Source organism: Mytilus galloprovincialis, chromosome 10, assembly GCF_965363235.1.
Source record: "Mytilus galloprovincialis chromosome 10, xbMytGall1.hap1.1, whole genome shotgun sequence".
Classification (NCBI taxonomy): Eukaryota; Metazoa; Mollusca; class Bivalvia; order Mytilida; family Mytilidae; genus Mytilus; species Mytilus galloprovincialis.
The window spans coordinates 6,583,015-6,601,978 of record NC_134847.1 but is presented as its reverse complement, the minus strand read 5'-3'; the positions used below and the strand labels follow the sequence as shown (position 1 = coordinate 6,601,978).

General features: G+C 34.0%; 1 protein-coding gene across 2 annotated transcripts; it reads left to right on the top strand.

Annotated features, from left to right (window-relative positions):
* The first annotated feature begins 114 nt into the window (after window positions 1-114).
* Window positions 115-18,315, top strand: LOC143049742 (steroid 17-alpha-hydroxylase/17,20 lyase-like). 2 transcript variants are annotated; one of them, XM_076223452.1, is made up of 11 exons: window positions 115-329; window positions 1,872-2,020; window positions 2,646-2,723; window positions 3,722-3,820; window positions 4,420-4,513; window positions 5,493-5,648; window positions 6,519-6,730; window positions 13,679-13,807; window positions 14,221-14,325; window positions 16,095-16,229; window positions 16,641-18,315. In XM_076223452.1, the coding sequence occupies exons 2-11, from the start codon at window positions 1,873-1,875 to the stop codon at window positions 16,991-16,993; spliced, it is 1,509 nt and encodes a 502-aa protein (XP_076079567.1). In that variant the 5' UTR covers window positions 115-329; window position 1,872; the 3' UTR covers window positions 16,994-18,315. The 2 variants fall into 2 exon arrangements, with proteins under 2 accessions (XP_076079567.1, XP_076079566.1); XM_076223451.1 differs by lacking the exon at window positions 115-329 and adding an exon at window positions 1,198-1,406.
* Window positions 18,316-18,964: the final 649 nt, after the last annotated feature.

Sequence of the window (18,964 nt, the reverse complement as noted above, 5' to 3'; positions counted from 1 at the left end):
TAAAATAAAATCTCGTACCTGTTATGAATAAGATCAGTTAAACCGTTCTAATTCGTAACCCCGGTTAGTCCAGTTCTAGTCATATGCATACAGTTGATGACAAATATTTACACAGACTACACATTTATTGTATACTGCACAATGTACTGCAAATTATATATATTAAATAACGGAAGATTTGATTAGTTTATTATAAAATTAAACGTATAAACAAATAATATCTACATACAGACTGTGTGTTTGCCGGAACGCTTGGGTGTATTATCGATCTACAGCAAGGATTCCTTCCTGAAGTTAAAAATATATTATCGAGCTGCGAGCCAGAAAAGGTAAATGGAAATTATTTTTTAATAACTATTATATGTATTACCTAGAACAAGGATGTATTTTAAATATAAGGTTAATTTATAAATGGTTGCCTATAATTAACATGATTAATCCCAGTGGCAAATATTACATGCATATCTACCTCTTTAAAGGTAAAATGGCATACTCACTTTTTTGGACCAGATAAACGTTGTATGCTAGACAGGTTTACGACCGCAACGTCAACTGATAAAGATAGTTACCATATATCACATGGAAGACAGATTTAATTCATACTTACCTTCAGCAGTTTTTCCCTTTTAGTCTTTGTTAAATTGGCAATTTATTTTAATTTTGCAGAATTTGTTCATTTAATAAATGTTTATTTTTTTTTCTGAAAATCTTATACCCGCGAGCCTTAAGGACCTGAGATTGATAAATGATCGATTCCTTCCTTACAGTACTAGATGCGGCATTGAAAATTCTCAATAAAGAAAATTCTCCACTTTATTATTATTTTGTACGATTTGAAACCAACTCGTCTACTTCGTTTAAAAATTGCATGAATAAAAACAATGAAAAATAAAAATATTTTATTTCCAATTAAAGATTCATTAAAGGCATAAAGAGCTTTCGTCAGATTGCACACAGATACATAAGTATAATGAATATGATTAAAAAGGACATTAAACATGTTAAAAGCACTGATATGAGACGAGATATTTTTAGTATGTATGTACTCAAACAGTGAATGAATATTTAAAAAAAAATCTCGTATCGTACATGTTATAAATAAGATCAGTTAAACCGTTCTAATTCGTAACCCCGGTTAGTCCAGTTCTAGTCATATACATACAGTTGCACTTAATGACAAATATTTACACAGCCTACACATGTACTGAACACTGCACAATGGACTGACACAATTGTATATAAATAACGGAAGATTTGATGAGTTTATTATAAAATTAAACGTATGAACAAATAATATCTACAAACATATTGTGCTTTTGCCGGAACGCTTGGGTGTATTATCGATCTACAGCTGGGATTCTTTCCTAAAGTTAAAATATATATTATCGAGCTGCGAACAAGAAAAGGTAAATGGAAATTATTTTTTAATAACTATTATATGTATTACCTAGAACAAGGATGTATTTTAGATATTAGGTTAATTAATAAATGGTTGCCTATAATTGACATAGGAACTAGTACATGCATATATCTACCTCTTTGGACCAGATAAACATATATATGCTAGACAGGTTTACGACCGTCAACTGATAATGAAAGTTTCAATATCACATGGTAGACAGATTTAACGCATACTTGTAATTCAGGAGTTTTTCCCTATTATTCTTTGTTAAATTGGCAATTTATTTTAATTTTGCAGAATGTATTTTTGTTTCAAATAAAGAACAGGTTAAATTTTTACCCTGCTCAGAACTACAATCAAAATTCTCAAAAAAACATGTAGTTGCTTATAAGTAAGAATCGTACAATTAGCCTTAAATTTTTAAACTTTTTATACCTTTAATTGTATTTTCATATACCTGTAATGACAGAATGTTGAGTTCAGTTATATCAACGATGAATATCCAGGCAGTTCTAATTGGTTTAGTAGTTGTACTTGTTGTATACAAACTCAGACAAAGATGGAAATATAATCTGCCTCCAGGACCAATTTGCTGGCCTCTGATTGGAAGTTATGAAGGTAATAACATTTTTATGGCCTCTGATTGGAAGTTACGAAGGTAATATCATTTTTATGGCCTCTGATTGGAAGTTATGAAGGTAATACGATTTATTTGGCCTCTGATTGGCAGATATGAAGGTAATATCATCTTGCTGGCCTCTGATTGGAAGTTATGAATGTAATATCATCTTGATGGCCTCTGATTGAAGATATGAATGTAATATGTTTGCTAAATATAATAAACAGCTATGTTGAGTGACTTGCTGTCTTTAAGCGTTAAAATTATAGGTTTCCTCTTACCTGAGACCGATTGAAATTCATAGATCATAACCTAAAAACTATTTTCTCATTTGTAAAGAAATGCTATTATAATCAGCCTATATTTCTACTCAGATAAAAGTTAACGTTTTACCTGCTTGTCAACCGGTTTGCAGCATATCAGAAGAACACGGTTCTTATTTTGTTCCCTTTCCATAACTTTTGTGATTAGATTGAATTTATTTTCTGTATAAGTATTTGTGTTTTCTGCCTAAGTATTTGTGTATTATACCCAAGTATTTGATCGTTTTGTCTAGGTATTAAATATTTTGGTATACTTGTTTGTACAAATAAAAGATTAATGTGTAGTTTTCTTCAATTCTAGTTATCCAAGCCAAATTTCTACATGAAATATTTGTAAAATATGCGAAAAAGTATGGACCAGTGTTTACTGTTAGTGCAGGTTAGTAAAACACAGTTTGAGAGATATAACAGCAAAATGCATCGAGTGTGTAGGTAAAGGTTATATCTTTGGTAAGCTGGCTTGCAAATGAATCGTGAAGTCATTATTAGGTTAGGTATACTACCCTTCTTTCTGAGGAGTCTTGTCCTACAGACAACCGACAGATTGGTTATCTGTTGGACTAGTCCATACTCTTATAAGAGAATATTATAAATAACCTAATAATGACTCCACGGTTTAGCTAGCAAGGAAGCTATCCAATGATATCACCTTTTTAACTACACACTCAATGCAATTTGCTGTAGGAAAACTAAGAGCTTGAAATACCTAGGTTAAAATAGTGTCAGTTAAGGAGAAAATGGTGACACTGTGTTTATAGATATAATTTGAAATGTTTATATATATGTATCCCTGTATACTTTATTTCAGGTTTTCTTTAAGAATTGAATAACACAAACATGATAAAGATCGATGTTTCGAATCAGTATAGTTTGAAAATCTGATAGGATTTAGAACATCAGAGTAATGAAGAATAATGACAAATTGTAAAATGGTAAATGGAAATGGAGAATTTGTCAAAGAGAAAACAACCCGATCATAGAGCAGAAAACAACACAAGGCCACCAATGTGTTTTCAATGTCTCTAAATAGGAAAAGAAAAGAATATGCCAATTTAAGATAAAAGGATTCATCAAATTTTGCAAAAAAAAATATATTTTCTAATTTCCAAAATGAAAAAATTTATATTGAAAAAGTAGGCGAACATAACACTACAAACACAAAATATCAGATAAACATACAAAAAACTTGAATCAAGTTGGAAATATATTCCCAAATAAAAAACAAAAGATACAAAGGATACATCGTAGAATTGTGCAGGACGTCTTTAATGATAACTCAAATGTTTATTCCTGTTAAATATTATCACATATAACACCCTTATTTTTCTATTGGGTAAGAAAAAAATGACAACTATGTACAGAAATCTATTTTTACAGGATCTGATCATATGGTTGTTTTAAGCGATATCAAAAGCGTCACAGAAGCATTGGTCAAAAGCAAAGCTGATTTTGCTGACAGACCATTCTATCATTCAGGTATGTGTAGACTAGATATTGTCATACATAGATACATAGACCAGATACTGTCATACATAATTTTGCCCCAGAATCGGACCTTATATAAGTTATATATGCAGATTTTGGTATTTTATGGCCACCATTTTGGAAAAAGCCGCCATATTGAAAATGCAAGGTGGGTTTATAGCTTATATGTTTTGAAATACCAATAACTACTACCATGCCAAATTTTGTGCTTTTATCATCAAACCCACAATTTTTTTCAGCAATCAGCCGGACGATAAGGGCATACTGCGATACAGTTGTGATATCATGATAAATATTTTACGAACATTTGCATTTGACATATGTAGCAATTCAAATCTGTAATAGAAACATACCTTCGTGTGCTGCTTTAAGAGATAATAGAGGTAGAAACATGAGACATTTATTCTATTTATTTTGAAAATTTCATTGATTATAGGTTTTTATAAAATTTGTGCAAATAATTTTCGTACATGATAAAACCTAATGCCAATTAAAAAAAAGTGCAGTTCATGTACTCGTTTTAAATGTATATCAGTTTAAATCATGGTAAAAGTATTATATCTTTTATCTGTGAGAAATTTCGCTTTCAGATAACATGTTAACGGAGGGAAGTAAAGATATAGTTTTTGCTAAATATACACCAACATGGAAACTGCACAGAAAAATTGCTGTAAAGGCATTAAGGTAGGAATTTGATTATTTGAATCTTGTAAATAGTTTTTTTTGTATTAAATGCAATCAAAATCCTATGGTACTGACTTGATAACTATTCTTCCGAGGTTTATCACTACTTTTGAGATACGCTAAATATAGTGCACTAATCATAACATTCTCAACATCCTATCCATGAACATTTCCAGAACATTTAAAATCGGAATATTTGGTCAGATATTCAAGTAACAAAATAATGTTATATTGTCAAGTAAATTACATAACTTGTTCAAGGTGCAGAAATCTAATATCCGTTCTAAAATATCAATGTTTCATTGTTAAAGTAATCTTCTTGATTTGAGTTATCTTCATTTGACAATTCACATATTTCTTTACACTGCAATGTTTAACATTACTTTCTTCTGCAAAATTAAAGCAATCCTCAGCCTTCAGTGTTCAGGCACTAAGAATATCATTCCAATCTGGTAGTATTGTTACTGGTAATTCCATTTGATCTTCATATCTGCATTTAGAAAGTTAAGGTAGGTGGTGAAAGGGGGGGGGCTTCTTAATTTAAATCCATAGGTTATTTTGAAAATTTGTCAAAATGAAGTTTATGTCATGCTTCTTTTTTTAAACAATTATCAAAAAGTATGGGTCACTGTGCTTTTTTCACATTGCCAGATTTTGTAAAGATTATGCATGGAAACCCCCCAAATTATATCTGAATATCTAAAACATCGGACGCATATTGCTATTGGGTTGCTATATGAATATAACCTTTCTATCAACCAATTAGTGATTATGGCCTAAAAAGTTGTATACTAGTAGTGTCGATTTTTGTCGTTCTCTCTCATTTAGATTGGTTTCCGTTATGCACCTGATCTCTTTGATGGTTATCAAGATAATGGCAGCGTTTAAGACAGACAACACATTACAATAATTGATTCCGGTTATTGCACAAAGTAGACAACAGTTATAATAAGAAAAATAAACACTTATTATTTTGTAGGCAGTATATGGCAGGAAACCGTTTAGAGGAAATTTTACATGCTTCAATGAAATTATGTTTACCTTTAATGGCAAAAGAAAATGGAGCATTTAACCCAGAAAATTACATAGATTTAATGGTGTTCAATATTCTTAATGGTGTGTGTTTCGGCAAAAGGTAACCAGTAAATTTATATACAGTACTAAGAACATGTTTATTTTGTCATTTTAGAATGCCAACGTGCGCAGTTCAATAAAAAAAAGCTCCAGACTGTAAAACATTTGAATTCAATAGATTACCTTTTTTGCAGAGGTTTATAGTTTTCATAAAAATTGAGAATTGCAACTCGTGATACTCAGTTTCAATTGAATGATAAACAAGCCTGTGGCAATTTTTTTTTGATAAGTCATCATAGATACCGGGCGTACAATTTTGTACGCAAGACTCATCAGACTCAGTGACGCTCGAATTAAAAAGGTTCAAAATATAAAGTACGAATTTGAAGACCATTAAAAACTCAAAGTTCAATTTGTTAGATTTAGCATTGATTTTGTAAATTAGGAAAGATTGAAAAGCATACGATTCGAGCACATTATATCCCTTGAAATGAAAATGGAGATGCTGCAAGTGGCAAAGAGACAACAACCCGACCAAAGAGCGGAAAACAACCGAAGTCGACAAATGGGTCTTCTATACAGCGAGAAAATCTGAGTCATGCTTCAGATGGCCCATATATAAAAATGTGCACTAGTTCAGTGATAATGAATAGTTACTTTGTTGGTATGTTGGTAGCTAATTATTGTTACACGTATAAATGAAGTTTAAAAAGAAATATTTATCCGAATTCTTATACTTGTAAACGTTGTTAACCTTATGTTTACCTTATCAACGTTTTTCAGTGTTGAATTAAATGATTCAGAGTTTTTTTGTTGGTATGCAGGAAGCGGATTTTTTTTTCTAAAATATAAATGAAAGTCTAAAACAACATCTATCCCAATTTCATCTAGCTAAGGCTGTAATTGTTATTTATCTATTGACTTTTTTCAGTGTTGAAGTAGATGATCCAGATTTTATGAAGTTTATGAAACTTAGCAAGAAAATGAATGAAATGACAGGAAATGGTTTTGTTGAAGATATGTTCCCTATCATGTTTAAAATATGGACAACTAATAAGTACAGAACAATCAACAACATGAATAATGAGCTCATCTCTATCATCAAAAGAAAATTCGAAGAACATGAAGAAACGTTTGATTTAGGTATGTCAACAGGTTTGATGTGTTTATACAACAATTAATACTTGCAACTGTGATTTTGATGATATATAACTTAGCTATAAAGGGAGAAAACGATACCAATTAAGAGGGCAATAAAGAATTACTATATTATATTTTCACAAATTCAGTCTTGACGATGAAATCACTTGAACTCAATTTCACATTATTAAAAAGTTAATTTTAAATCTTTACCTGTGCACTTTATTGTAGAAACTTGTGTCATCACAAAAATATCGAACGAAGAGGAAAATTCAAAATGAACAGTCCTTAATTGAATGGCAAAAATGAAAAGCTTAACTCCACCAAATTAATGGATACCAACTGTCTTATTCCTGACTTAGTACAACCAATTTTGTATGTAGAAAATGGTTGACTAAAACCTGGTTTTATAGCTAGCTTAACCTCTCACTTGTATTATATACATATTAGCATTTGTTTTATTTTTTGATTTACTGATTTTTGCTCAGTGGCAATAATTTCATTTATGTTGAGAGTAATAGCAAATTAAAATAACAATAGATAATTAGTGTTTGTTCCGCTAGATGCGACGACTGGATTTAAGGGCTGAAGATTTGAACTGAGCGACATCTGTTGACAGCTTGTCCTCAAATTTTCTCCACGTGATTCTTTTGTCTCATATCCGGGGTTTTAAAGGACAAACCAGATGATTATTGTTATTGTAAAGTATTGCAACATGCAATCTATGGACCCACCAAAGGGTTGAAGGATGAGTTACGATATTTTACTTCAAGAGAGACAGGCACTCAACTAACATGAGACATTACGTTTATTTTCTAATTCTGACTGGACACAGCTGCAAATCTATATGCGTGGTCAGCCAACTAGACTCCCTACTTTTACACTGGTTCCTTTCACATAACCGTATTGATGTGTTTACTGGACACAGCTGCTAATCTATATGCGTGGTCAGCCAACTAGACTCCCTACTTTTACACTGGTTCCTTTCACATAACCGTATTGATGTGTTTACTGGACACAGCTGCTAATCTTTATGCGTGCTCAGCCAACAAGACTCCCTACTTTTACACTGGTTCCTTTCACATAACCGTATTGATGTGTTTACTGGACACAGCTGCTAATCTATATGCGTGGTCAGCCAACTAGACTCCCCACTTTTACACTGGTTCCTTTCACATAACTGTATTGATGTGTTTACTGGACACAGCTGCTAATCTATATGCGTGCTCAGCCAACTAGACTCCCCACTTTTACACTGGTTCCTTTCACATAACCGTATTGATGTGTTTACTGGACACAGCTGCTAATCTATATGCGTGCTCAGCCAACTAGACTACCTACTTTTACACTGGTTCCTTTCACATAACCGTATTGATGTGTTTACTGGACACAGCTGCTAATCTATATGCGTGCTCAGCCAACTAGACTCCGTACTTTTACACTGGTTCCTTTCACATAACTGTATTGATGTGTTTACTCTACACAGCTGCTAATCTATATGCGTGCTCAGCCAACTAGACTCCCTACTTTTACACTGGTTCCTTGCACATAACCGTATTGATGTGTTTACTGGACACAGCTGCTAATCTATATGCGTGGTAAGCCAACTAGACTCCCTACTTTTACACTGGTTCTTTTCACATAACCGTATTGATGTGTTTACTGGACACAGCTGCTAATCTATATGCGTGGTAAGCCAACTAGACTCCCCACTTTTACACTGGTTCTTTTCACATAACCGTATTGATGTGTTTACTGGACACAGCTGCTAATCTATATGCGTGCTCAGCCAACTAGACTCCCTACTTGTACACTGGTTCCTTTCACATAACCGTATTGATGTGTTTACTGGACACAGCTGCTAATCTGTATGCGTGGTAAGCCAACTGGACTCCCTACTTTTACTCTGGTTCCTTACACATAACCGTATTGATGTGTTTACTGGACACAGCTGCTAATCTATATGCGTGGTAAGCCAACTAGACTCCCCACTTTTACACTGGTTTCTTTCACATAACCGTATTGATGTGTTTACTGGACACAGCTGCTAATCTATATGCGTGGTCAGCCAACTAGACTCCCTACTTTTACACTGGTTCCTTTCACATAACCGTATTGATGTGTTTACTGGACACAGCTGCTAATCTATATGCGTGCTCAGCCAAATAGACTCCCTACTTTTACACTGGTTCCTTTCACATAACCGTATTGATGTGTTTTCTGGACACAGCTGCTAATCTATATGCGCGCTCAGCCAACTAGACCCCCTTACTTTTACACTGGTTCCTTTCACACAACTGTATTGATGTGTTTACTGGACACAGCTGCTAATCTATATGCGTGCTCAGCCAACTAGACTCCCTACTTTTACACTGGTTCCTTTCACATAACCGTATTGATGTGTTTACTGGACACAGCTGCTTATCTATATGCGTGGTCAGCCATCTAGACTCCCCACTTTTACACTGGTTCCTTTCACATAACTGTATTGATGTGTTTACTGGACACAGCTGCTAATCTATATGCGTGCTCAGCCAACTAGACTCCCTACTTTTACACTGGTTCCTTTCACACAACTGTATTGATGTGTTTACTGGACACAGCTGCTAATCTATATGCGTGCTCAGCCAACTAGACTCCCTATTTTTACACTGGTTCCTTTCACACAACTGTATTGATGTGTTAACTGGACACAGCTGCTAATCTATATGCGTGCTCAGCCAACTAGACTCCCTACTTTTACACTGGTTCCTTTCACACAACTGTATTGATGTGTTTACTGGACACAGCTGCTAATCTATATGCGTGGTCAGCCAACAAGACTCCCCACTTTTACAATGGTTCCTTTCACACAACTGAGTTGATGTGTTTACTGGACACAGCTGCTAATCTATATGCGTGCTCAGCCAACTAGACTCCCTACTTTTACACTGGTTCCTTTCACACAACTGTATTGATGTGTTTACTGGACACAGCTGCTAATCTATATGCGTGCTGAGCCAACTAGACTCGTTACTTTTACACTGGTTCCTTGCACAAAACTGTATTGATGTGTTTACTGGACACAGCTGCTAATCTATATGCGTGGTCAGCCAACTAGACTCCCTACTTTTACACTGGTTCCTTGCACATAACCGTATTGATGTGTTTACTGGACACAGCTGCTAATCTATATGCGTGCTCAGCCAACTAGACTCCCCACTTTTACTCTGGTTCCTTTCACATAACCGTATTGATGTGTTTACTGGACACAGCTGCTAATCTATATGCGTGTTGAGCCAACTAGACTCCCTACTTTTACACTGGTTCCTGCACATAACTGTATTCATGTGTTTACTGGACACAGCTGCTAATCTATATGTGTGGTCAGCCAACGAGACTCCCTATTTTTACACTGGTTCCTTTCACATAACCGTATTGATGTGTTTACTGGACACAGCTGCTAATCTATATGCGTGCTCAGCCAACTAGACCCCCCACTTTTACACTGGTTCCTTTCACCTAACTGTATTGATGTGTTTACTGGACACAGCTGCTAATCTATATGCGTGCTCAGCCAACAAGACTCCGTACTTTTACACTGGTTCCTTTCACATAACTGTATTGATGTGTTTACTCTACACAGCTGCTAATCTATATGCGTGCTCAGCCAACTAGACTCCCTACTTTTACACTGGTTCCTTGCACAAAACCGTATTGATGTGTTTACTGGACACAGCTGCTAATCTATATGCGTGGTCAGCCAACGAGACTCCCTACTTTTACACTGGTTCCTTTCACATAACTGTATTGATGTGTTTACTGGACACAGCTGCTAATCTATATGCGTGCTCAGCCAACAAGACTCCCTACTTTTACACTGGTTCCTTGCACATAACCGTATTGATGTGTTTACTGGACACAGCTGCTAATCTATATGCGTGGTCAGCCAACTAGACTCCCCACTTTTACACTGGTTCCTTTCACACAACTGTATTGATGTGTTTACTGGACACAGCTGCTAATCTATATGCGTGCTAAGCCAACAAGACTCCCCACTTTTACACTGGTTCCTTTCACATAACTGTATTGATGTGTTTACTGGACACAGCTGCTAATCTATATGCGTTGTAAGCCAACTAGACTCCCTACTTGTACACTGGTTCCTTTCACATCACCGTATTGATGTGTTTACTGGACACAGCTGCTAATCTATATGCGTGCTCAGCCAACTAGACTCCCCACTTTTACACTGGTTCCTTTCACATAACTGTATTGATGTGTTTAATGGACACAGCTGCTAATCTATATGCGTTGTAAGCCAACTAGACTCCCTACTTGTACACTGGTTCCTTTCACATCACCGTATTGATGTGTTTACTGGACACAGCTGCTAATCTATATGCGTGCTCAGCCAACTAGACCCCCTTACTTTTACACTGGTTCCTTTCACATGACTGTATTGATGTGTTTACTGGACACATCTGCTAATATATATGCGTGCTCAGCCAACTAGACTCCCTACTTTTACACTGGTTCCTTTCACATAACTGTATTGATGTGTTTACTGGACACAGCTGCTAATCTATATGCGTGGTCAGCCAACAAGACTCACTACTTTTACACTGGTTCCTTTCACATAACTGTATTGATGTGTTTACTGGACACAGCTGCTAATCTATATGCGTGCTCAGCCAACAAGACTCCCCACTTTTACACTGGTTCCTTTCACATAACTGTATTGATGTGTTTACTGGACACAGCTGCTAATCTATATGCGTGCTCAGCCAACAAGACTCCCCACTTTTACACTGGTTCCTTTCACATAACTGTATTGATGTGTTTACTGGACACAGCTGCTAATCTATATGCGTGCTCAGCCAACTAGACTCCCTACTTTTACACTGGTTCCTTTCACATAACCGTATTGATGTGTTTACTGGACACAGCTGCTAATCTATATGCGTGCTCAGCCAACTAGACTCCCCAATTTTACACTGGTTCCTTTCACATAACTGTATTGATGTGTTTAATGGACACAGCTGCTAATCTATATGCGTGGTCAGCCAACAAGACTCCCCTCTTTTACACTGGTTCCTTTCACATAACTGTATTGATGTGTTTACTGGACACAGCTGCTAATCTATATGCGTGGTCAGCCAACAAGACTTCCCTTTGGTATCTTTCGTCCCTCTTTTACACTGGTTCCTTGCACATAACCGTATTGATGTGTTTTACTTTTATAACAGTATACCACCAATGGAATTCACAAAAATCAATACACCTTAAGGAGGTAGACCTAGGTTAAGGGAAATAACTCTTAAAATCATCAGTACGTTTGTGTCAGCCATTTTCATAAATATGTTCTAAGCTTCTTGGATACATAGATTATTTCCAATCTGTTTCAGGTAAATGCTTAAAATTCATTGGCGAAACTTGACTTTTACAAACACATAACTGATTTAAAGAGTTATCTCTCTGAACTAATGTCTACCTCCTTCAACATGTTAAAAAGTACATAGTAATAAGGTCTAATGAAAAATGAAACACCAAGATCAAAGAAAGAACAAAAAGTAAAATAATAAAAATACAAAACTCCAAAGAAATTAAAAGCAGACATTAAGTCCTTAATCATGTGGCAAAATCCAAAATCAAATCAAAAGTCATATAACAAACTTATGTACAAAAACACTTCACAGAAAAACACATACACTTAGGGAAAACACAGGTTCTGATGCAGTGTCATCACTTTTATCTACAATTTCTACATGAAAAACTACTTAATCAATTTTATTTTCAAATTGTATGTGCCTTTTTTATTCTACTTATTAAGATGTTGTAGAGTTTGATTTCTTGTATGGACACTAATGTTGGGTTAAAATCTTTGTTTATCCTTCATATGTTTAACCTGTTTTTGTTTTTATGCCCCACCTACGAGAGTAGAGGGGCATAATGTTTTCTGATCTGTGCCTCCGTTCGTTCGTTCGTTCGTTTGTTCGTCCGTCCGTCCGTTCGTTCGTTCGTTCGTCTGTGCGTCCGTTCGCCCAACTTCAGGTTAAAGTTTTGGTCAAGGTAGTTTGTGATGAAGCTGAAGTCCAATCAACTTGAAACTTAGTACACGTGTTGCTTATGATATGATCTTTCTAATTTTAAAGTCAAATTAGAGTTTTGATCCCAATTGCACAGTCCACTGAACATAGAAAATGAAAGTGGGAGTTTCAGGTTAAAGTTTTTGGTCAAGGTAGTTTTTTATGAAGTTGAAGACCAAACAACTTGAAACTTAGTACACATGTTCCCTATACGGTATGATCTTTCTAATTTTATTGCCAAATTACATTTTTTACCCAATTTCACGGGCCACTGAACATAGAAAATGAAAGTGGCAGTTTCAGGTTAAAGTTTTTGGTCAAGGTAGTTTTTGATGAAGCTGAAGTCCAATCAACTTGAAACTTAGTACACTTGTTGTTTATGATATGATCTTTCTAATTTTAAAGCCAAATTTGAGTTTGGACCCCAATTTCACAATCCACTGAACATAGAAAATGAAAGTGGGAGTTTCAGGTTAAAGTTTTTGGTCAAGGTAGTTTTTGATGAAGTTGAAGACCAAACAACTTGAATATATATGTTCCCTATACGGTATGATCTTTCTAATTTTAATGCCAAATTACATTTTTTACCCAATTTCACGGTCCATTGTACATGAAAAATGATAGTGCGAGTGGGGCATCCGTGTACTTAGGACACATTCTTGTTGTATTATTTTCTTGTTGATCTTTATTTATAATACTGAGTGTACTTTAAATATAGTTCTAGAAAATAGCTAAAACATATTGAGTTGAGAATGTTGTTAATGGATAAAAACATGTAATTTTCCTTTCAATAGATTGGTAAACACTGGTTGTCACATTTGTTGTTTTGAGTATTTTTTTTAAAACTTAACTTAAAAAGAAATGATCTCATTACTGATTTCAGACAATATCAGAGATTTTACTGATTCCTTGATATTGGCAAGAAAAGAAGCAGAACAAGAAGAGAACGAGGAAATATTATCCAAGCTATCTGACACACATCTTAGACAAACTTTAAAAGATATTTTTACTGGTGAGTTGAAATGAATAAAAGTTGTGTTATACTCTTAGAGAAATAGAAATTTGAATGCGTTTTTTTCTTTTATAAATATGGTGTTACTATTAGAGGTTAAACATGTTATAGGAGGCATATGAATGTTGAAGAAATGCCACACAGTTCTATATTTTGATTTTTAACAAAAAGAAGGGAATGTGAACTTTACATTCCAAGATATATATTTTTACGAAACTTCAAAGTACAAATCAAATGGCACAGTTTCAGCCATTAAAGGTGATTTAATGTGAAATTGCATTGTCTATTTTAACACAAGTGCAACCTACAATTACTATAAGCTCGCAAAATGCTCAATTAATTTACCTTGTTTGTCTACATAATTTTGTTTTAATCATTTGTAAATAATCTATTGTAAATGTACATTTTTATAGCTGGTATCGAAACATCGACAGTAACATTACGTTTTGCGGTACGTTACATGGCTGGGTTACCAGATATCCAGAGTAAAGTTCAGGAAGAAATAGACAGAGTTGTTGGTGAGTACTTTTAAGTTTGCTTGTGTCGTTTTCTTGCCATGTCTTTAAATAAACTGTTATTACCAATGTTATTTCAACTGATCGGGCGGAGCTTACGTTTTAATTTGCATACGGACAATCTGTCTAAAAATATGTGTGATAAGGATAATTACCGTTATAATTATTATTGATTTCTAATCACCTATCAGTGTCATCAAAGGAATTTACAAAAGAATGACCGGACACCTCATTTATGAGTTTATCATAAAGCACCTTTCTATAGATGGACTTGTTTATTATAAAAGAGGAACGAAAGATATTGAAGGGACAGTCAAACTCATCAATCGAAAATAAACTGACAACGCCTGGCTAAAATTGAAAGAAGACACACAGACAAACAATAGAACACATGACACAACATAGAAAACTAAAGTATAAATGAACCGGTTAAACTCCGCCTAGTCCAGTGAAATAAATCGAGTAATAACAAAAATTGACCCTCAACAAGCTTCAACTTCGTACTCTATTTGGACTTTCCATTTTTTTAATTTGGGCATCGCTTTTGATATTTTTGTAAACCAAAAATGTGTCTGGCGAACAAAATTATAAACCTAGTAGATTTGATGAGAATTTTGAAAGCTTTAATTTGTTTTTTTGATAATTTGATTTTGCATGTAACACATCATTTGATTGGCGGATTGTTCTTGTCTATCAGCTAATATATACAATTTTGTCATATTACCGTGACTTCATCAACGTTTTTGTACGATTTACTACTTTAAAAGGAATAGAGAATGATATTATAAGGAGTGACAGTAAAATAAAATTCTGGCTTTTTTAAATAACCTTAAAAATGTTGTGCAACGTAGAGTGGTATTTAAAAGTGTGCACCACATTTTTGATTTTATATCTCCATAGACAGAACAAATATTACAGTCATTCTTTGAATGAACAAGATTTGTATTTAAAGTGTTCGATATATCTGAACATTTTTACTTCTGTCACATAATAACATTTTCATTCATACTTTATACGCATGTTTTTGTATAAATAAAACTTCTTTTGGTAGTAAAATCATATATCAAATTTTCCAACAGGTTATTTTGAAAGTATGATAAAATATTCTGACATTTTAACATGCCTCATCCCATCATCTTGTTAATGAATGCTTCCTTATCCAAAAAACCTAACTCCAAGGAAAATTTAAACGGAAAATCCATAATCGAAAAGAAAACAAATGTGACATTCCTAAATTATACACAAGTTTTGATTTGTAGAAAATGGGGATTAAACCTCTGACTTGTATGTCAGTCGCACAAAATGCCATTATATTGACAAAATTTCATATCTTTTACATTGAAACTAAATCATATACCAAACACACAAAAGGCATGAAATTAACCTTTTAAATGACGAATATAGTCCAAGAAATTGTATTTACTGACATAATGAAAAAGACAACAGTAGTATACCACTTTTCGTAAGTCATACATCGATCGAGAAAAAAAAAACCGGATAACAAACTTAAACCGAGTAAAACACATCAACTAAAAGAGGAAAACAACAGAAACACTAAAGTACAAAAAAAAAAAAAAAACGACAATGTAACACATATAGAAAAGAACTATAAGATATCAACTTCCAATGATTTCTTTTAATATATTGACTTATGGAAAGACTTTTTTTAAATTCCGTTTCTGATGTAGCTCCCTGAAAAATACAGTTATTGACACAAAAAGTTTGTAGTCTGCTTTGTATACCCAAATAAAAAGCTATCAAATTTTTAATAGGAAAAGACAGACTACCTACTGTTAAAGACAGAGAATATCTCAGCTATACAGAAGCTACATTACATGAAGTCATGAGACTTGGTACAGCTGTTCCATTAGGTATTCCCCATAGTACACTTTGTGACACACGAGTTGGTGAGTATTTGAATTAATCAGACTTTTACAATGTTGTAGGCAGTCTTTTACCAATTTGAACATTCCTCTTTTTTTAAATTATGATTGAAGCAGACTTTTACAATGGTTGAGGTAGTCTTTTACCAATTTGATTGGCATTACTTTTACATTTGCATAAATTTTAACTATATTTGCCCGTACAAAAAGACTACGTTTACGCGCATTTATTTTACTGGTAAGTTTGGCAGTGATAGCGACAATTGCAGGCAAGACAAAGTGTTCCGCGGAAATTGTATTACGTTGTCTTTTACAGGTGGTTACGATGTTCTGACAACATAAAAGTGAGACGTTTGCATAGAAATGTATTCAAAGTAAAATTTCACCTCTTTGAACTGCTCCGCATATTACTATTATTTAATGTTTTTTTTCCAGGCGGGTATGATGTTCCAAAGGATACAACGGTTGTGATTAATCACTGGGCACTTCACAATGATCCTAACCAATGGAAAGACGTGAATAAATTTGATCCGACACGCTTCCTGGACGAAAATGGAAAACTTGGTAAGAAACAAGACAGCTGGTTACCATTTTCAGCAGGCAGACGTGGATGTTTAGGGGAATCTGTTGCTAAACCAGAACTTCATCTGATTTTTGCAACAATTATGCAGAAGTTCAAGATAACCTTACCTGAAGGAACCAATCCTGAAATAGAACTAGCTGGATCTGGTTTCGTTGCAATTCCTGCTCCGTATACAGTCATTCTTAAAGAAAGAAATGTTTTATAAACTCTCTTGACATTGAATGTTTTTTTTCTGAACAATTTCTATACTTTTAGAAAAAAATATAAACAACGCTTTCATGTCGATCCGGCCCCACGTCGATCCGCCCAATATTTAAAGTCGATCCGGCCCCAATAAAAAATATATTTATAAGGAATAAAAATAAAGATATATATTAATTGTAATTCATTTATGTTTATGAATTTTATTATAATGTAAAAGGTGAACGGTAAAAAAACGACCGGATACCTCCCAGTTTAAAATAATTTAATTGAACTATTTAGATTTGTTTTATTTCATACTTTAAATATGTTTTTGTTTAAGTGTTGCTAAGATAGTTACAAAGTACTAGGCTTTTGATTTGATACGCCATACGCGCGTTTCGTCTACATAAAGACACATCAGTGACGCTCAGATTAAAATATTTAAATCTATGCCCTGGATAAGAATATCCTTAGTATTTTGGATAATTCGTATATACAAAATTAAGTCCTGATATATATGATGAGTTTATTTACAACCACTGGGTCGATGCCACTGCTGTTGAGATTCATTTCACCGAGGGTATCACCAGCCCAGTAGTCAGCACTTTTTGTGCTGACATGAATTATCATTGATATGGTTATATAGATACATAAACTGTTTACGGAATTTAGAATTTTTGAAATACTAAGGCTTTTTTTACCTCAGGGTTAGATTACCGTAGCTGGATTTGGCAACCCGTTTAGGAATTTTGGTCCTCAATGCTCTTCAACTTCGTACTTTATTTGGCCTTTTTAACTTTTTTGGATTAGAGCGTCACTGATAAGTCTTTTGTAGACGAAACGCGCGTCGGGCGTATATAAAAAATTTAGTCCTGATAACTATGATGAGTATTTGCAAACATAATTTTTTTAAATGACCATATAGTTGAAATTCGTGTCAACATCGAAGTGCTGACTATTTGGTTGGTTATACCCTCATAACGAACGAACACCAGCAGTGGTATCGACCCAGTGGTGTTATCACAGGTACTAGACTCATAATTTGATACACCAGACACGCGTTTCGTCTGCATAAGACTCATCAGTGACGCTCATATCAAAACTATTTTAAAGGCCAAACAAGTATAAAGTTGGAAAGCAATTACCTCATCTACTGATCAATACCATGGTATCTGTACCTGATCAAATATTTGCATCATTGATTTTATATTATAATTATTAAGATACTTTCATCTTTATTTTATCATTTAATATCAAACACAACTGATATATTGAAACTACATTTTATGTAATAAAAAGAATTAAGCGTCAGATATAATGAGAATTAAATGATTTTGAAATGTATTTATTATATTTTTCGTACATAAATGACAGTGCATCATATAAGCATCTACAGGCTGGTTGGTATACATGTATCTATACATATATATTGACTGCATATTTTTTTAAATTGTAATATATTGTACATTTATTTCATGTACATGTAGCAAGTTGCACTTTAAAATATTATTTTTTTATCTATCAATACTTTATTAAAAAAAATTATCGCCTATAGAAATAACTTTTTAGGCAACAGTAGTAAACTCCTGTTAAAAGTCATAAATCAGGGTGTTATTGATTTATTTTTTAAACTAAAATCGAGGGAAATGCATCAACTATGAGAGGACAATATTGGAACAACAGGAACCCTGAACTGCACAAAACCAAACCCAACAACACCTAAACACCTGAATACATAGAAACGAACTACTTGAATTAGATAACAACTATCATATCCTGACTTGGAACAGGACACATTAAGAATAATTGATGGGTTAAACCTGGTTCTAAGGCTTACCGATCAAATGAAATATTTACATGTATTTTTCATGTGATCAAAAACAAAAAAAATTACGAGATATTTTTCAGAGCTGTCGTAAGTCTCCAATCGATGTAAGATGTTTTTTACCAGAAAATGTTTTACTATATGCAAAATTTTTTACTATACGCACTA